The 21,739-nt window shown below is 36.4% G+C and overlaps 1 protein-coding gene across 2 annotated transcripts in view; it reads left to right on the top strand.

The window, feature by feature from the left end:
• The window catches only part of LOC115426474 (dual specificity testis-specific protein kinase 1), a 97,124-nt gene that overhangs the window by 61,479 nt on the left and 13,906 nt on the right, over positions 1 to 21,739 (top strand). For both annotated transcript variants that reach the window (XM_030144615.1, XM_030144614.1), the window contains 4 exons: positions 2,997 to 3,190; positions 3,624 to 3,745; positions 10,706 to 10,754; positions 12,975 to 13,124. In XM_030144615.1, the coding sequence (XP_030000475.1) occupies positions 3,011 to 3,190; positions 3,624 to 3,745; positions 10,706 to 10,754; positions 12,975 to 13,124 (501 nt within the window). In that variant the 5' untranslated portion in view covers positions 2,997 to 3,010. The remainder of the gene's footprint in view (positions 1 to 2,996; positions 3,191 to 3,623; positions 3,746 to 10,705; positions 10,755 to 12,974; positions 13,125 to 21,739) is intronic.

Below are 21,739 nucleotides of genomic sequence, written 5' to 3'. Positions count from 1 at the left end.
AGTCGCTTTGGAAAAAAAGTGTCTGCCAGATGCATAAATGTAAATGTAATACAACTTAGGTTTGAAGGCAGAATATTTAGGAGAAAAGAACTGACTTGTTGTAATAGTACCTTCCTATTGCAGTACCATACTCTTTCGAACCACCCCTTCATTCACAAATGTTTCTGAAGGTGGACTGGAGGGTCATCTGTTAGATTTTATTCACCTCTGGTTGTACGACTGAACTAAACAGCTGAATTCAGTGATTAAGAACTTCGGTCGTATACCAGTCCCACACACAATATTTCATTTTATTGCCTTTAGCTTCAATAACAGGACGCGTTCACATTTTTATGACTCGCAATCCTTATACAATGTCACATTAAATGTCACAGCATTCATTTCTCGCCAGAGCTGTAATGATGATGGAGAGTCCGACCGCTGCGTAAAGTAGTCTCCGTCACATCCTGTAGATTCTCTGTAGAGTTCAGGTCTGGACTCTGGGGAGGCCAATCCATTTCAATGTGTGAAAATTATGTCTCTTACTCCCTGAACTATTCTTTCGCAATTCTTTCACAGGCCAAATGAGCCTGGAGAATCTTGTCATTTTCCAATCTTTATTCTTTCTGGATAAAATAATAGTTTTGTTTTTTGTTTTTTTTTTTTAAGAAATGAGAAGCTACTCACTGCATCAGTAATGGAAGGGGTTCCCAAAGTGGGTACGTGTACCCCCAGGGGTACTTAGAAGAAGCCCAGGGGGTACCTGAAATTTTTTGGGAAAAATACTTTAAATAAGTCATTATGTACTGAATATAAAATAAATAATGAGGATTAATGCTGAAATAAAACACAAAAAAATAAATTTATTTAATAAAATTGACACTCCTGACCTTAATTCATTTTTACAGAAGAGGATTAGGGCACTGAAAAAAAAAAAGGCCCAATATTTATTATTGTTATTATTATTATTATTATTATTATTATTAGTAGTAGTAGTAGTAGTAGTAGTAGTAGTAGTAGTATGAGGAAAAAAGTCAGAATTCGGACTTTAATCTCAGATTATAAAAAAAATCAAAATATTGGACCTTTTTTTTTCTCCAGTGGCCCTAATCCTCTTCCATACATTTTAATATTTGTATTTTTTTTATATTATTATTATTGTCTGTCATCTTGTTTAACCTTTGGTGACATTTTAGGAACATTTCTATTTTATATTATTGGAGATGAGTTTATTTGAGTAATTAAGTCATTATTTTTTGTTGATTCCTTTATTTCGTTCATGACCATTTAATTTATTTTTCTTATTAGTGAAAGAGGGCACTTTTCAGTTTATATTTTGCACAAAATTTGCTTATAAAGATTAGTTATTTTTAATATATTAAAGTTAAATACATGTTGTTTGTTTACAAAGTTTTGAAAATATAAACAGACATCTTTGGTACAGGAACAAATTTTGCCTCATTTTTTCAATCAAAATTGCTGAAGTGAGAGTTGGGGGTACTTAAGTAAAAAATATCTTTCAGGGGGTACTTCACTGTAAAAAGTTGGAGAACCACTGAGTTAGGGTTTATGTTTGATGTTGGAGCTGAAACATATTAATCACTGTGATATTTATCCAATGGAAGGATCTGAACTATTTGCTGAGTTAAATCCAGGTGAAAGCCTTTTTTTGGTTCAGGCTGTGTATATTTAGTCATTATATAAAGTGTTCACAGCCAGTAATTAGTTGAATACCAAGAGAAAGTAAGGAATTAAATTAAGAAATACAGGCAGATCCAGTATAACCGTTAACTATTTAAAATATTCTTAAGGGACTTAACAATGGGGGTTAATAAATACTTATTAAGATAAGATATTCATTGATCCCATCGTGGGGAAATTTCACAGTTGACAACAGCAACATACAACAAACAAATACAGCGAAAAAGACAGGAAGAAAAAAAACAGTGAAAAATGGAAATATAGAGAAAAGTAAAAAATCTGGTATTTATATAAATATAGAATTAGAATAAAAAAGTAATATTATATATATATTTACATTGTGGTTGTTTCTGTGAAACAGATTAATTTTATCGGACGATGCAGAGAGTATAGTTTCTTTACAAACCTCAGGATAATAAGGACCTGCATTGGGTTCAGGTGTTTATTAACTTCTACTGAAGATCAGGGTTGGACAAAATTTAGAACTGAATTGAGAATGACCTATAAATTCCAGTGCAATTCTTGAATATGAATTTGAGTTTGGATTGCAAACAGGACATGGAATTGCAATTCAAATTCAAATTGCAGGAAGTAGAATTGGAATTCCATGAAATTCAAAGAAATTCATGATATATAATTAAGGTGTATTTTACAATGAAGTTTTACAGTATATATTACACTTGTTTACAACATGAACTTCATAAAGATATTATTGAATGGACTTAATGTACACAATTATAATATACTTTATTATAGTAAATAGGCCTTATTATTTTTATTTTATTTATTTATTTATTTATTTATTTACCACAAATTAACATTAAAAACATACTCTATTAAATAGATCATTAAAATTGTAATAACTTTCAAATTGTGGAAAATGATAGGACAGCACTTCATTTCCCAAAATACCTTGCTGTATCCAAGTCTTCAAAATGGTTGTCCAAAAATGTAGGACATTTTCTTTGGAGTACACTCTAGTGAAATAAACTAATTGAAGGCTTTACCCTGTGAAGTACTTTAATAAATGATAATTGCATTTACCTAAACATTTCATTTGATTACTTTGAAATAGAGATGTTGCTAATTATTCAACATTAAGGAAGTGTGTGTATAATGTTAATGTCTACTTCCATTTAGGAAGAAAAATGTATGTTAAAAGGCGTCCATTCAAATTCAAATTCAGTCATTGATTTGAACTGAATTCTGAAATGTTGAATTTTGTACAACCTGCTGAAGATGCAGTTCCATATAATCTGCAGCGTTTAATCTAAATTCCCTTCATGTAACATGTATGTTTGCGTGTTCCTTCTCAGCTGACATCTCCAGAATGTGTGATGTGGACGTATCCTCCGAGCCCACCAGTCCAACTCTGTATGGCGAGTCCTCAGATAAGTACTACACCGTGGACCGCTGGCAGAAGCTCCGCACAGCTGTCCGTAAACTGGAATTCTGGGAGAACTTCACATCTGAGCTGATCGGGAGTGGCTTCTTCTCCAAAGTCTACAAGGTATTCCTCTGTCCTCCCTCTGACCTTTTTGAAAAAACTATATTTTTTGCTTTCGTCCTACGTGTGAGCTCCATGAAGGCAGGCTTTGTTTTTGTCTCTAATTGGGACATTCTTGCCATTCCGTGATTGGCCCACCAGCTTCGGAGGCCATGGTGTATTCATCCCCAGCTGAGACCTTACATAACCGAAGCAACGCTGGAGCCCAATAACAGGGACAGATAACTTCCATACTTTTGGGCTTTGTCCCTGATGAAATGAGCTAGAAAGAGGCCCAGACATGGATGACTAGTCGGAGGTGGTTGGAGGTCACAGCTTTGAAGTGTCCATGCCGAACCAAATACTGCGACAGAATGGTTGTAATCTGATTTCAGCTGAAGCTGCACAGTGTCCGCTCTGTCCTCATCACTAGTAATGCTGACGCTTTGTCCTTCAGGTGATACACAGTACCAGTCGGAAGGTGATGGTGGTGAAGATCTACAAAAATGATGTGGACCAAGACAGCATTGTACGAGAGATCAGCCTTCTGCAGAAACTGTCCCACCCCAACATCGTCAGGTAACATCCATCGTACTTTACAGGTCGAACAGTCATGCATTTTATGGACCTGAAAAGACAGGAAGTGGTTTAGGATTTCCCTCACAACACGTGAAATCTCTCAAGTTTTTTTTCTTCTTGAAACACTGACTCTACACCCTCCCACACATCACATTCTCACTCTGTTTTACTGCTTCAGAACATTACAATTTGTTATCTGGTATCAGTGTTTATGGTAACATTACCTATGTTTACATGTACACTAGTATTCCACTGTGAGCGGAGGTAGTCGAACTAAAGACAAAAGATCCAGGTGTAAACATGGGCTGTGGGGGCTTTGAAAGGAGACCAGAAGAGGATTTGTTGGAATGGACTCCATGAAGACCTGAATAAATGTCCATTTTGAGAAAATAATCAGTTCCATAACAATCACAATGACCTCTGTGACAGTTCTTTACATCTAATCCTAACAAATTTAAACGTCACCTGATCAGATCTAAAAAGAACAGGATGATTATGGTGTGAGACAGTCTGAGGTGTCATTTACAATCAGGCCCCTTTGTGTCTCTTTTCTACATCATATCCTTTGAAACTAAAGTTGGAAATAAGTAAACTCATCTATCTGACCAATGTCTTTCATCATGGGAAAGAAATCCATTCTGCTAAATGTTAACTCTTTCCCCGCCAATGACGAGATTTTCCGTCAATCCGTGTTTTCACTGTTATACTGTAGTTGGAGGTGTTGTGGATCATGTGAATTACTTTCCTTAGTCCAAAAACAAACAATTAAGCAGCTTTTTCGGAAAAATGACGGGCCGGGTTTAACGTTTTTGCACTGGAGTCTCCGTATCCCATGGCAACGCATCCAGCGGCAGTCACTGAATGAGGAAGTGCAGACTGTGCAGGAACCGCGCGCAGTTTCAAAAGCCTTAAAGATGACTATGGAGACAGAGTCTGACAATTCAATATATGATGGAGCTACAGAAGAACCATTTAGAGACAGGAACGGAGAAATAGAAGGTGAGGGAGACGGACACGGAACACGGGAAACAAGGAGCGGCTCAGGTCCGACACGGAGGTACGGGTGGGGGGGGCGGGGGCACAGAGCGACACGGAGAAAATGACAGACAGGAGGAAGAGAAAAGAGACATTTGTAGAGGACATTCAAGGAGAAGACAGACATACAGACATGGGACAAGACAAAGGAAAGCTAGTGTTCATCTGTTAGAGTGAGTTCAGATTCAGAGGACACAGAACATATTCAGCTGTAGAATGTCAGCAGGACACATGGAAGACACTTTTGGATTTGGCTTTTGTATGAAATAAATAAATAAATACATATATTCATACAGAGATAAATAACTAGATGTCCATATAATTATTTACAGATCAAACACAGCAGCTGGTCCAACAGGAGGACCTGGTGCAGCCAAAGGCCAGAAATCTACAGTATTTAGTGCATTTGTTTCTTTTTTTCTTGAAAATGAGGAATATTGAGGTGTTTATATCCAAAAGCTAAACTACTATGTGTTAGACTTATAACTGATGTATGTAAATGTGCAAAGTTTAGAAGGAACCTGGTGCTTTACAAGATGTTCGGTCTAAAGTTTGGTGTGGATTCCCCTAACATTTTGTGGAATGATGGGATATCTTAGAGCTGTTTGTTACTATTATTGCTGTTATTATTATTTTATTTTGTGATTTTGAAGACAGTGTTACTGTTGGTAAATAAGAAAGAGTCAAAAATGTAAATAGGAAATCAGTTTTCTCTTGAAAATCAATATCTTTGAAAAAAATGCAATTTTCTCAGCTTTTTGCTCAAAATTCAGTTTTTTCCTGAAAATGACCAATATTCAAATGTTTATATCTCACGAACGAATAAAGATAGAATAAAATAGTTTTTTTGTGTTTAAAAGTTGAAGTTCTGTTCTTTCTTTTGATGTATTCAGTGTTCACATACTCCTAACACAACATTTTCAGTGAGCCTCCAAAGATTAGTGAAAATGACCAAAACGGCTGGCGCTGGCTACCAACTCACTGGAAAATGCTCTGGCGGGGAAAGAGTTAACATTGTTAAACATGAGAAGAACATACTAGTGAACTGATACCATCAGTTCACAGTAAGAGAGAAATCTGTCAGTCATCAGTTTAATCAATCTTGAGTAGCACATTATTAAATACTCCACTATCCCCTCCAGAGAGGTCCCCCTAAACCCCCAAAAGTAATCTGTGCAGTGCCAAAGTAATGTTAAAATATTTTTCATAATTTTTTTTTATTTTTTTTTTTACATTTTTAAAAAATGTTTTAGCAACTTCAACCATAAACAACTAGAAAAGCACTCTGAGAGCGCAGACCTCCGCCAAGGCAGATCACCCCCCTCCCCCCAATCACCACCAAAATTTAATCATTTGTTCTTTGTGCCAGTATCAACATTTCCTGAAAATTTCATGAAACTCTGTCCATAACTCTTTAAGTTATTTTGCTAACAGTCAAACAGACAAACAAACCCTGATGAAAACATAACCTCCGCTGTTACACTTGGCGGAGGTAATAATGTTCAGTATTTGGCATATTTTAACTCTTTAAATGTGATGCTTGTTATGTAAACAAACCATATTTTTGATGGAAAAAAACACAAAAAATGTTTGTCAATGTGTAATGTATTGGACAATAGAAAGACAGACATGCTGTGTAGCCAATCAGAGAGGAGAATCAGAAAAGACAAGGAAGTAAAGGTTGTATGACTGTACACTTAACAAGACTGTTCACCTGCGAGTTAATAATAAAAAGCGTTGGTACAAATAAGCTGAATTGGCCAGTTTATTTTGACACAATGTATGATATAAACTTTTTTTTTTGCAGTAATGATTAACAGTAGCATGGTTAATATGCATTATTATTTTTTATGCTATAGGTCACATGTTCTAAAATGTGTCAGTGTGTATTTTTTACTCACTTCAGATGAAGGGTGCTAGTGCAGTAATTTTCCATTGTTTACAATGTGCTGAAAAATGATGTTTGGCGCTGGATGACGTTAGTATGTTTGCTAACTAAGGTTAGTTCCCACTGCATCTGCAAAACTGGATCTTTATGCAACGCCTCTATATAGAATAAGGTTTTTTTGAGGTGTTTCCCATCTTCACACTTCATGTTTCAATTGTCCCTCCTTTATTTGTTCTGTCCAGTTCAGGGGAAGGCAAATAAAGAAGTGATTTATGTCAATACACAGCTGAGCATAAAGTGAAGCATTGCACTGGTGCAAACACGCCAGCAGATTAAATAGTATCTGAGACCAAACCATGGAAACTAATCACTGTATATGAGTCAGATAAATGAATGTGGACACTTCTGAATCCTCAATGGAACATCAACAGAGAGAGAGGCCATAGTAAACAAATGTACAGACTCTGCTGTTGGTGACCTTTTGAACCTGGAATTGAGTTTTAAGGCACATTGACGTCAGACCTGACCTGACCAGACCGGAGGATTTACAGCAGTTTGCAGAGTATGACGTCTTTTCTGTTTACTGTCACATTTTTGCATCATTCACAAACCAATAAGCCAGTTTACAATACCAGTGGACAGATGTATGACCGAAAGAAAAGCCCATATTTCTGGTCAGAAGTAGAAAAAAAATTATTTATAATCATTAGGAAAATATTGGAAACCAACAGTTCATACGTTCATTTATCACAATACCGTCCTTTTTGAGAATGTGGTGGAGGGAATGAAGGAAGAAGGTGGAGTCTGCATAGTTAAAGAAGTTCACACAGCTGGTAGAAAACTTTTCCTTGAAGTGTTAAATGACATGTCAGGCCAACATTAATGGGAGAATGTCTTTTAAATATAAACAGGTATATTACTGGAATGCTTTCATTGTTATTATCACCTAAAAAGTGATGTGAGAATGTTGTCTTGTTAAGAATAAGGTAAAAAAAAAAAAAAAATTATTCCATCATTTAATAATATTAATAATAATCACTGATGTGCATGAATGTCAATGTACAGACCTGTGACAAATTAAAGGAAAACTAATGGTAGTGGACTCAGTGTCTCACTGAATGGTTTGATGAGTAATGGGTTTGATGGATTTGTGAGTCATTTGCTGGGATTATTGACCACTACAGGAGATTTTGGACTGATGATGTGACACTAAATGATGGACTATCTGTTTGGAGAATATTGTTAATGGTTTTAGTTCACAGACTTCGAGAATCAATGGTATTGAAGATGTTCTGGAGACACATAGTAGTCAGACACCAAACTGCAGCAATTTTAAGATATATTTTCCTTTAATTTGTCACCTGTATGTATATGTTTGAACCATAAAGATCTGCTTAACCCTTTCATGCATACTGGTCACTCCAGTAGACAGTTATTCTCCAGCTGTTCTCTTATATATTCATGGGTTTTGTTGTTTTAGTTCCATATCAGCCGACACAGTGGACACTCATGCATCATCCCATAAACTGCAATTCAGTCCATTACTGTAACTTTGCTGTTCTTGATAAACCTGATCTGCAGTGACATGTTTGGGTGTAAAGCAATTGTTAATTGTTATTAGACTGTAATTAACGGTTGTTTGTTTGTTTTTTTTGCAAAAAGTTTTTGGGTTTTTTTGCATATTATCTCCATGAAGTGAATAATAAATAGCAGAGTCATATAATATAATAATAAATAGTATTAGAGTATGTTAAAATGTGAGAAAACATATGATTAGCAGTATTAAAAACGTTCTTATTGCATAGTTTTCCATATCACATTCTGATATTAGGTTTTAAATACATGTTTCTTTGCTTCAAAAATTAAATGCATGATCTCCGGCTAAGTGGACATTTTTGTAACTCCTTAAAAAAAAAACCTTTGTTGTTTTTTTCATGCCTAAAGAGGAACAAAAACACTCAAGAAATATTGACAAAGGTTCCATAATTCATGCATGAAAGGGTTAAACTTAGGGATTTCACTAAAGTACACTCAGAAGTAATGGGAGTTTTGAAGTTGGAAACTTTGTCGTCAAATAGATCACGTCATTACAGACCTTTAGTTCAGTGTGTCTGTGGCTGACACTTCATGCAGCTCAGACCTTGGTCGGTGCCATTTAACAGCGTCTCTGTCATCTGCAGCCGTTACATAAGGTGTGAAGCCAGGCAGACATAATGTTTGTCTAAGCAATCTTATTTTAGCCATTTAGCAAGGTCACAGCGCTAAGGTTATCAGAGTAAAGCGTATGTGCTGAGGTCATCGACCACAACGCAGCAGACTGTGGGAGTCCACACCATCTGTACCAGGTACAGGAAAACCTGCGCTCCAACGCCACATGTGTGCACAGTAAAGGATGTTTACTGAAGCCATTGTTCCCACAGAGTGTTTTAATACATTAGCCTGATAATGAACAGGTTATCTAATGGCTAAAATACTAAACCAGAAAAGGAACGGGGCACTGATGCTTAGATTACCTGTGATTTCTTTGTGAGTAATTACACATTAACTTACTAATGAGTCATTGTATTCATTCACATTTATGTATATGTGACATACAGGACCTTGGGTTTACCCACGTCAAAACATTTCTCTACAAGTGTACATACTGAATCCGTGTATCATTCGTTCATTCGTTTTTCAATTTAAAAACAAAAAACAAAAAAACAGCTCGTTTTTTTGTTTTTCATTTTCAAAACCACAATGACAAACGGATAACAGTTTGTTTTTCCATTTCCCTATTTTGTACTCAAATGAAAAATGGAAAAAACAGATAACAACCGTTTCATCCGATTCTGCTATTTTCAATATTGTTCAGTTGTCTGACCCGGAAGTAGTCGTTACAAGGGAAAAAATAAACAAACAGAATTTTCTGACTTAAAGAGATACTGTTTTCTGAAAAAATTTAATTCTGAATTCTGAATTAATTTTTTGTGTGAATGCAGTACACTTCCGAATGTATCAAACAGCTGCTTGATTATAGTAAAATATTCCTCCAGTCCGGCTATGATTCCGTTTGTTTACTAAACTAGTGTTTTTTTTGTTTTTAGATTTTTGTTTTTAAATTTATAAACGAATGAATGAATGATACACGGATTCTACTGAAAAGGGAACTGAACAACTCATTTTTTGTACTTGTTAGGTGCTGTGCACTATTTTTTCTAGTTTTTTTTTTAACTTCTTTTGACTTTGTTTGGTCTATTTTTGATTGATAATTCTGGAGATATTTTGCCTAGTTGATGGTGTTTTTCTAGGTTAACTATTTTTTGTCCTTTGTGGTATTTCTCCCATTTTTATATGTTTAAACTTAATTAGTTTGGCACCACTTGTGCTTTTTAGTCGAACACCTGTGGGGTGGCTCTCTCTCTCTCTCCTCCTCCTCCTCCTCCTCCTCCTCCTCCTCCTCCTCCTCCTCCTCAGCGATTCCAGCATTCAGAGCACATACGTCGAGGCACGAATCCGCACCACTCTCCATCCATCCTTCGTTCCTTCCTTCCTTCGTTCCTTCCTTCCTTCCTTCCTTCCATCCATCCATCCATCCTTCCTTTTGTCTCCTTTTTTTCGAGATGTGTTGCTTCCATCAAATTAAAATAAACCATACTTTTCTCTAATAAAATATAATACAATATAAAATGTACAGTTCCTCAGTTTAAACAGTTTTTCTTTTATGAATTAAATATGGGTTTATGTGATTTGCAGATCATTGCACTCTGTTTTTATTTTTATTTTACACAGTGTCCTAGTTTTTTTCATTTTGGACAAACAGTTTAAGTCTGAAGTATTGCTAAGTTTCTAGTCTGATGTTTAGTGTTCTAATAGATTTTTGGACGGCTGTTCTGTCATGTTCTTGGTTTGCATATTCATGTGATTTTATGTTGTCATTTATGTTTTCTGTCCCACTGACACTGATTTTATTCCTAAACAAATTAGGAATAAAACTCATTTTTAGCAGTTTGAAAAGTAATTTCAGCCAATCAAACGAGTCTTTTGTCTTTTTCTAGATACCTGGGAATCTGTGTCAAAGAGGACAAACTGTATCCGATCTTAGAGGTGAGTCCAACACTTATATTTGACAAAAGTGAGTCATAGATGATGCACAGAATATTGACGAGAAAAGTATGTTACACAGATAAGAGCTGATAATGACACTTAAGTTGGGAGATAATTCGATGTTCATTACAAAATCACACCTTGTGTTTTCCAATGCGTTTTTTTTTCTTGTACGCTTCATGAAGGTTGAGCTTCAGCAAAGAATTCACCATCACTGCAGACTACGCTACTTTTATATTGGTTCTGTTTTCCTCTGTCGCTTTTATCATCTTTTATTGAGAGTCTCTTGAGTTTTTCTTTTCTCTACTGGCACCACAGCCTCACACTGAAAGACACAAACACAATAAATGCCACTGTTTTAGTCTGTTCCAACATCATCACAGTGAAAGGCAGATCTGAATTCTCTTTGTAACCACTGAATCCTCGAGAAAAGAGGAGAAAAGCAAAAATGAAGGTTTCTTCTTTGCAAGGAAATTCACTTGTGTTCTTTGTAACATTATCTGTTATTCTAAACTGTTTATTCCCTCTGCGGTTCAGCTACTAATGAACTGAATACTTTGTTAATGATGTAATTGTTGGTAATTATTATTTTTTTCTTACCTGATCCTTAGCTTAGCATTGTTTATTCATAGATTTTACATGATATTACATTATACATATTACATGCATTTTACATACATGCATATTACATTATAATACATTGTTATTACATTTTAGATTATAATAATAAATATAATAATAAAAGAGAAATTTGGACATATTTCCCCCCAGGATGTATCTAATGATGACCTCAGATAAATGCAAAAAAAAAAAAATTATACTCTTGCTCTGAGCCATCCTAAAATTAATTAATTTTTAATCAAATACTGGGGCCAAAAATAGGACCAAAATTGGGACAGGAAAAACTACAGGTGTCAGTGCATTTAATCTAGAATACACGGCTGTAAGTGGTCTTATATACCACTATAAATAAAGACACTGTGTTAAATTTGATGATCCTAGTTGTTTTTCTAATCCAGATATGTGGGTTTTTCATGAATCTCAGTCTCATTCCAGTTTTCGTATCTAACCCATTGTGTCCACTTGTGTCACATGCAGAACCTGCCCATTTAAACACATATATATTGCGAATGATTTTGCAACAGCGGTCATTTTTGTGAAACACTCTGCCTTGCATAATTAGTTCAATTCCCAACATGTACCTGTGAGAGAGTAGAAAGATATTCAAAACAATAGTAGAGCATAATTTTTGTGTCCTTTTGACCATGTTACATGCAGTTTTTTGTATTAAATATAATGTAAAATAATATGAAAATGTGTTTTATCTGAAAAATTGTTTGTCTTTCAGTATTTATTTTTATAATAGACTCAAAGTGCTTCCAAACTTGCTTCATAACATTAGTCTACATCTGGTTAGAATTTTTAGCCCCCATGTCCTGTTTTTAGGACCAGTTTCATAGAAGTACCCATCTGTATGCTGACCCTACTGGGATTAATGAAGTTATTAGTATTGTATTGAATTAGGTGTAAATATTCAAATCCATCCCTTTAGTGCAGGGTTGCTGTTATAACAGGACAAGTGTAAGGCCCAAAGGCATGTGTTAGACTTCAATGGAGAAAGAACTCTTGTCTTATGATACAGTTGCAATGGAGTCAGGATTAAAGGACTTTTTTTTTTTTTTTTTAGTGTTTCAGCTTTAAAAGATTAAAAAAATTACCTAAAATTATTGTTTTTTATATTTAAAATGAAGAGTCAAGACATTATCTCAAAAATGTCAATGTATGAGATGACAGAATAGGTAACTACATTTATTCAAAGCTGTAGATCACAGGTGTCAAACATGCGGCCCGGGGGCCAAAACTGGCCTGCCAAAGGTTCCAATCTGGCCCATGGGATGAATTTGCAAAGTTCAGGAGATATTCGCAGTCAAGGGTGTCAAACTGGAAAATAATAGCATGGAGGTGGAAGTGCTCTGTGACGCACGTGGTCACATAAATCCTCTGTTCCATCGCTGTAAATAAATTCAGTTCATATCTGTGAAATCCAATACATCTGGATCTTTGATAGATTTTTTTAGACACTCTAATGATAATTGTAGGTAATTGTTTTATATTTGAAAGCAGAAATATGACTTTTATCTGCTTTAATGACCTATTTGCACATATTCTTTTCAGATTTTTAGTTTATCTATAATAATAACTGTGTCCTGTCTATGTCAGTATGTCAATGGTGGATGTCTGGAGGAGCTTCTGGCCCGGAAGGACATCCCACTGTGCTGGAGAGAGAAGGTGGACCTGGCCTGTGACATCAGCAGAGGAATGATTTACCTTCACTACAAGAACATTTACCACAGAGACTTAAACTCCAAGGTGAGGCTTCACTCGGTCCTGACATTTCAACGCCTCCACAGGCATCATTAAAGCTGCAGCTCATCTCTCAGCAGCTTCTGTCACCGACGGCCACCGTGGAGGCTTCACAGGGGTAGATTTAAAGAAATAATACCACGAAACACATGCAGGGAGCTAGAAAATGGCTGAATCTGACCAAAACCTGACCAAGGCTTTAACAACTTGCACTGAAAAAAAAAATTTTTTGGTGTAGCAATATTTATTAGGTTAACTGTTACAATTTGTATTTTCCAATTGTAAGTATCAGTGAGAACTAGAACTATTCAAGTAAAACTAATTATGTCATTCGTGTAATAAATAAACTATGTGGGAAGAGTAAGTTGTATTATGTATTTTCACATAATATTTAATGGTTATAGTCAGTGCACATGAACCTAGAAATACTAAGTAAGTGTTAATAGGCAATTTAAACTGCAGAAAAATATGTAAAATGTTGTGTAAATGTTACTTATATATTGTCAATTAATAAAAGTTAGAAAAAGCATGTAACGAGACACACTGATCGAAATGGGGGCAGTTTGTGCCGAGTCATGTGACTCACATAGTTTACAGTGTCACTGAGTCATGTGACGGCGCGCTACCTTGCAAGTTGTAAATATTTGTTAAAAGCAAGTTGCTGTTATGAGAAAGTAAAATTCAGTAACCATATTAATAATCATCAGTAAATTACCTTAGATTTGGTAGTGAAATTAGTATATAAATGCAAGTCGCCCTTGTAGAATTTACTTACAATTCTAAGTGCAAATACTTTCCTAAGTTTTACTAAGTAAGTATAACCCCCAATTTTTTTCAGTGTACATTCTTCATGAGTGTTTACTTACATTTTTCTCCAATTTCAGTTTAGTTTAATTTAGAGCTGTCAAATGATTAAAATTTGTAATAACAGGGTTGTTCTGGATTAATTTCGGTTAATCATGATTAAATATCATTCATTTTTAATCTATATTAATTGCATTTCACACTGCAAAACTCCAAATCTTACCGAGTGTATTTTTCTCATTTCTAGTCAAAATATCTCATCACACTTAAAATACGACATAATCACCTAAAGAGTAACTTTCCAGTGAGATATAAGAACTTATTTTTAGCCAACTAGCGGCATTGTACCCGTGAGGCTAAAACGCCCTCCTGTGGTGCAACAGCGGCATTGTACCCGTGGTGCCATTGTGCACGGGGACACGTATGGGACGGATACCAGTGGCGATTTCTCATAGACTGCAAGGGAAGGCCGTCTTCCCCTAAAATTACGAACATTAAATGGTTAAATATGTACGGTTGTGTTGACATTTCATTGACTACAAATGTGTTAGAACACGTTCATCTCACAGATGAGTTCGTTCCGAATCAGCTTTATCACAAATCAACAGACTCGATGTTGTTCACTTCTCTTACATTCCTGTTGCGCTGTTTTCTCATTCGATCTCTGCTCAGTGCATTTGCCCGTAGACGCTCAGTGTCCATGCACTTCAATGGGACTGAGTGGAACAGTTTTTTTCATTGCCTCAAAACTGGACGGTAATTGGATAAATGCCACGATGTTGTCCCGCCCCCGGACACTCGGCGTCTCTGGGGGTGAATGGAGCTGTGGGCGGATCTTGAAAATCTTATTTCAAGAAATCTTATCAAGATAATTTTCACTTGTTCCATTAGCAGATTTTTTTACTTGAATTAAGCAAAAAAAATCTTGAATTAAGCAAAAAAAAAAAATCTGCCAATGGAACAAGTGAAAATTGTCTTGATAAGATTTTGATTTTTGCAGTACACTTTGCATGCGCAGACTCAAGAAAGAAGGGTATATATATGCACTTAACGTGTTTGTCACAAGCTGGGTGACTCATTAGCCAAAGTGCTAGCAGAATCCCCGACTAATGTGTGCTAATGTGTGCTAACACTAATGTGTTAATGTGGTATTTTAAGCTGGAAGTGCTTCAGTGAAAAGAAACTCCTTCCTGCAGAGTGTGGATAATACTATATGTCAGTCGACTGTTCCGTCTTGTGTTTTTTTTAATACTCATATTTCCATCCAGAGGACCACCGTGCTGTTTAGTGTCTTCCATCTGTATGGGTCTGTTCTGCTGCCTGTCACTACTGGACCAACTGACCATTTGCACATGTGTGACGCTAACTCTACCAGGACAAACTGACCTAAATGTGTTGGTAAAGACGTTCAGTGTCATTCTGAGCTGCAGATGGGTTAATGGAGTTAACATTTTTTTATCAAATTAATCATGATGATGGATTAATCCACGTTAACGTATTAATTTTGACAACCCTAGTTTAATTACCTTTTAAACCTGGTTTCCTACATATGTGTGTGTATGTGTGTCTGTGGATTCACACAAAAGCCGTACAGAGCTGACTGCTGCAGTTTTGCATATGTATGCGTTTTTGGTCAAGGAACAGACTAGCGAAAATGGCAAGTTGATAGGATGAGTATTTTGGGAGATATTAGCAATTTTGGAATGCAATAGCCTTATAATCACGTTGCTATGGCCAGAGCGCTATGGCTGTGACTGCTGGACAAATGTGGTACAGCATGCACAAATACACAACAGCATAAAAACTACCATATCTAGAACCAGTGGATCCCCATGGGTCAACGCGCTAGTGCACAGGTGTCAAACATGTGGCCCGGGGGCCAAATCCGGCCCACCAAAGGGTCCAATCCGGCCCGTGGGATGAATTTCTGAAATGCAAAAATTACACTGAAGATATTAATAATTGAGGATGTTAAAATCATTTTAGGTCATAATCACCTAAAGAGTAACTTGTAACTGAGACATAAGAACTTATTTTTAGACAGTAGATCTGGAAAATCTTATTTCAAGAAATCTTACCAAGATTATTTTCACTTGTTCCATTGGCAGATTTTTTTTTTTGCTTAATTCAAGCAAATTTCAAAAGTTATTACATTATTGGTTCAGGACTTTTATTACGTTGTTGGCCAGATATTACGTTATTGGCCTATTACATTTTTAAAAATGGCAAATTTATTATGTTATCGGCAGTTATCACATTATTGGCTTCTACACCTGTCCATTGACGTGCTACAGCAGTGGAAAATATAAGGTTCTAATTTGTCTCAGTATGAATTTGAAAAGTGCAAAAATTATACTAAATTATACTAAAGTTACTAAGAGGCAAAGGCGTCATAGTTTTAGTTCAAGTTTCACATTCAGCCCAACTGTGATCTACAGTAAAATAATAGTATAATAAACTATAGATAATGACTCCAAATTTAAATCAAAATGTCATTGTAAAAAGTCCTTATCGGATCGGTATCGGCAAAACTAATCCCAATAAAAATGGGACTGGATCGGAAGCAAAAAAAAATCCAGACTGGGACATCATTAGCATGAAGAATCACCTTTTAGAGCACATGTGTCAAACATGTGGCCCGGGGCCAAAGGGTCCAATCCGGCCAGTGGGATGAATTTGTGAAATGCAAAAATTACACTGAAGATATCAACAATCAAGAATGTTAAAATCATTTTAGGTCAGTTCAATCTAAAGTGGATCAGACCAGTAGAATGCTATCATAATAACCTATAATAATGAAAAAAGCTAATTTTTCTCTTTGTTTTGGTGTAAAAAAAAAAAAAAGTTAAATTACACAAAAATGTTTACATTTGCAGACTAGTATGTGGAATTTTACCAATATTCTGGCTGTTACTGAATGTTTTGTGTATTTGAAGATCCACTATGATCTGTAAGTTGTGATAAAAATAATAAACTAAGGCGTAATATTGTCAAAATTGCACTTATTTTTCAGGTTGTTCATATTTGCTCATGTTATGTTCAAATACAGTTCGTAGATGTAAACATTTTCATTACAGAATTTTATTAATTTTTCACTCAGAAACATTGAGAAAACTTTGGAGTTGGTATTATTTATAAGTTCTTATCCTATTATTATTTATATTATTTTACTGGTCCGGCCCACTTTAGATCATATTAGGTTGAATGTGGCCCTGAACTGAAATGAGTTTGACACCCCTGTGCTAGTGTGTATATAAATCTCAAATCAAATCAAATCAATTGGATTTTATTCATATAGCACCAAATCAAAACAAAACATAAAAGTCTAGTTTTATGGAGACTTTACTTCCATAAATCTGATGAAGTGAAGTTTATGGATAAAACCCAGTAAAAGTTTTCCCTCTTCCCGTTTTTTTTTTTTTTTTTAAATACCTCCTCTCTGTAATACTCAGTCATAATTTATTATCTTATTCCCTTTCTGTCTTACTGTAGTCACTGTTGTTGTGACTCTGTCTTTTCTCTGAGTGAAGCCCAGTTCACAGCTGGCAGGTTCTGTTACCAGGCCAGAGACCCTCCCATGTTTTCTTCCCACACAAACGTAATTTGTGGTTTGTTTGTTCTCCATTTAACTACCAAATGTCTTGGGTTGGTCCCATAGGAGAAGCAAATGACTGCCAGAGAATTTCAATAGTAAAATAAGGACAAGCCAAAGTGTAGACGTCTGCTCTACAGGGACAAGTCAACCTGACACCGTGTGTGAAGTGTTTTAAACCTCAACCTGTATACCAATATAACCAATATAATTCAGGACTTTCATTAGCTGACATTAACAGAAGCATTTTCATATGAACATCATCCAGTAGGAGTCCTTAAAGACCCTCGTCATGCGTGGGTTTTCATTTGTTGAAGGTGCTGTCTGTCTGTTCCTGGTTGCCAGGCGTCGCAGTAGAACTAGTCAGTAATGCAAAGGCAGAAGGCAGCCTGACAGTGGCTCTATTGTCATGGTAATAGGCTGTTTGTGGCTAAGTGTTGTTGCTACACACATAACTTGTTGACGCTCACATGCTCACGGTTTCTGCATGAGAACAGGGGCCTCCTTTGCACCAAACGCTCTTTTCATGCACGTCACTCTGCGGGACGCCACTCATTCAGTTCATTCACACGGCGACTAAAAGATGATTTACGTCACACTGGACTGATCCGTCCAGAACACGGTGTGAACAGTGGAAGTAGTGGAATGAATTCAACTCACGTGGACGTAGTGGGTCCACTCATTAAAAAGTGACACTTTCACAAACCCTCAGACTTTCTGCTGGTTCTGTTGGTTCTGTTGGGTCTTATAGTTCTGAGGAACCCAAGCTTTTAGGTGCTTTGTTCTGGATTTTTATTTTTTTGATCCCCATTTTTACCTCCGCCAGGAGGTATTATGATCATTTTGCTTTGTGTGTTTGTTTGTTTCTTCCATCCATCCATCCATCCATCCATCCTTCCTTCCTTCCTTCCTTTCTTTCTTCCATCCATCCATCCTTCCTTCCTTTCTTTCTTCCATCCATCCATCCTTCCTTCCTTTCTTTCTTCCATCCATCCATCCATCCATCCTTCCTTCCATTCATCCATCCATCCTTCCTTCCTTCCTTCCTTCCATCCATCCATCCTTCCTTCCTTCCTTCCATCCTTCCTTCCCTCCATCCATCCATCCATCCATCCATGTTTATGTTGTTTATGTTTATGCATTTGGCAGACGCTTTTTTCCAAAGCGACTTACAGGGGAAAACCAATCAAATCACTCAATCAATCAAATTTTATTTATATAGCGCCAGATCACAACAAAAAAGTTATCTGATGACACTTTATATATAGAGTTGGTCAAAGCCAGACTCTAAGCCAATTTACAGAAACCCAACAGAATCCTCCAGGAGCAAACACTTGTGACTGGTGATCCATCCATCCATCCTTTCCTTCCTTCCTTCCTTCCTTCCTACTAGCCAGCCAACACTTAAATGACCGTTTGTATAATAATTGAATGCATTTCAAGTCAGCTCACCCAGGCACTCCCAGTGTAACCTTTCATATGAGTCTGTCTGTGTTATGGCGTCTCTACATCATGGTGTTATATAAAAAAACAGTGTCTACTGGTGTTACCAAATTCTGATCAGGATCCTTAAATACGATTTTTTCAGCTCATCTCACAGAGTAATGCCAGCCTAAAAAAAGTTTGAAAAACTCTGCAAGACTTAGTGAAGAAAGTCAAACTAGGATTAAGTCATATTTTTGGTAAATCCCATAAGTAGTAGGACATGTGAAGCTTGTGACAACAAAATTTCAGGAAATCCAAATGGCAAATAAAATACCTCAATCCCCATGAACCAAAGCACTCATTGTGATTATGCCTCAGGGGCTCCACAAGTTATTTCAATCCGAGTTAAAGCTCCTGGAAAAGTTGAGGCCCCTTTTAATTAATACTTACGAGCTGCTTGTTTTTCTCCAGTATCTGCTGGATTTTCCCAGGAGAGCCTCGTAATGACAGGCTATTGGATGGAAAAGGCTTCTGGAGCAATGGGAGCCAGATGCTCAAACGCCACTTCTACATATACGTGATCATGGACACATTCTGACATTCACACACTCAGACAGAAACAGAAACTAAGTACATTCAAGGGCTGAACAAAGAATGGAATCACAACACGTCTGTGCTATTTTAGAATCACAGAAATCTGCATTTTAATCAACCAGATTTAGGAAGATGTATTGTGATCTGACAGCTGAAAAAAAAATACAATAAAGATAATTTCTGCTGTATGATAATATTTAGGATTTAACCCTTTCATGCATACTGGTCACTCCAGTGGACAGTTATTCTACAGCTGTTCTATTGTATATTCATGGATTGTTTTTTTTGTTTTGTTTTGGTTTTTTTTACACATATCTTTATTAAAGTTTTAAGACACTACATATCTTTTCTGACATGAATTGGTAACCTTGTGTAGATCTCCCCTGAGCATAAGCCCCCAGAATCACAAGCCCCCCCCAATAGTTTTCACACAGTATATCAGTAAATACATGTTTCTTTGCTTCAAAGATTAAACGCATGGTGTCCAGCTGATTATTATTATTATTTTATTTTATTTTATTTTTTGTTACTTTTCTTATTATTTGTTTTGGGTTGTTTTGTTTTTTTTACCTTTTATGTATTTTATATATTTATTTATTATCTATTTATTTTTTTTATAAGAAATTTTTCAATCACATTGTTTTTTTCATGTTTAAAGAGAAATGAAAACATTCAGGGAAAAAAATCTTGATGAAGGTTCTCATAATTTGTGCATGAAAGGGTTAATGACACTTAAGGATGGGAATCGAGAACCGGTTCTTTTTTGAGAACTGATTCCCAGTAGCTCAATTCCTTGGAATCGTTTGCCTGCCTGCTTAACGATTCTGCTTATCGATTCCACCTTCGTTGTGCATGTGCAATGACATCATGCTTATGCTGCATTGTTTTGGTCAGAACGTAAACAACATGGTGTTGAGGCAGAAACGATCTAAAAAGACGACACCAGGTCCACTGGAACACTGTCAAAGCTTCCATGTCTTCAAAAGGGTGGAATCCCTCCAATATGTTCAAACATTTGTCCACAGCATGTGATTCATTTACAGGAATGTCACGTATTTCATACGCTACTTAGCGGCGCTTGTGAATGTAGCGGCAGAGTGAACGCTGGGCCCAGTTCCGGTTCCGGTGCGGGCAACAAACGTTGTACCACCTCAAATACAAGTTTCAATAAGGTAGGATTCTACACAGTAGAGGAAAGGAAATGAGGTGCACAACAATGGGAGACAAGCCGAGTCAAACTGGTTCCATGTAGTGGACATGCGGCAATAGAGGAATTAGTAAAGTGTCTTTAGTTTCACTTTCACTTTTATTCTCCATTTCCCCCGTATTTGAAAAACTAGGTTAGCCTCAGTTTAAGTTAGTTTACTAATCATGTAGGAGCACAAGTTTCATACTCACAAAATGAAGATAAAAACCATGACAGATCTGATCATGAAACCAAGAGCTTTACTAAGAAGTAACGTTAGCCAAAACAATACGTAATTTAAGGTATGATTTGATCCAAAAATACAGCAGTGTTACTGGACATGAAACAGGATCCATAAATCTTCTAAAACTTCTCTTTTCTTTGTCTTTCGGTGCCTGTAAAATGATCAATCAATCACACAACAGCTCTTCTCCATTTTTTTTATTAAATATTGTTCTTCAGTTTAGACAGTATTGAAGCCAATGCTGCTACTCATCTCCCTCTTTCTGCCACTCAGTGGGCAGAACCGCAGTGACTTCTGCTAGCAGTGACGTCACGTACATACCCTCTATATGTCCACTTTGGTTTATAGAACCTGTTTATTTTCCTGATCCTTTTTATTTTCCTGCTGTTCATCCTTCACACACACCCTTCACAGGGTTCTCGCTAGTGTCATTGAACGTCGGGGCCCCCCAGGGATGTGGTCGGGGGCCCCGACACTGAGATTTGACCCGTGACGCTGTCTTTCAACCAGCGTAGCGGTGTTTTTTTGTGTGTATTCTGTCCATGTGTATAGTGGCTAGCTCAGCAGATAGATAACAGGTTTATCAAGAAAAGCCGGATGCCGAAAACTTCTCTCCAAAGCTTTTACTCAAGACTTCACTGTAAAACTGCAACATACGTACAAAACATGTCTCAGTTATGTTCTTTGTTACAGCACATTAAGATAGCATTATACATTGAAATTAATGAGAAAAGATCGCTAGCTTGATGCTAACATAAATGGGAAAGTCCATAGAC

Source organism: Sphaeramia orbicularis, chromosome 9 (assembly GCF_902148855.1).
Source record: "Sphaeramia orbicularis chromosome 9, fSphaOr1.1, whole genome shotgun sequence".
Taxonomy (NCBI): Eukaryota; Metazoa; Chordata; class Actinopteri; order Kurtiformes; family Apogonidae; genus Sphaeramia; species Sphaeramia orbicularis.
This window is presented reverse-complemented; position numbering and strand designations above follow the sequence as displayed.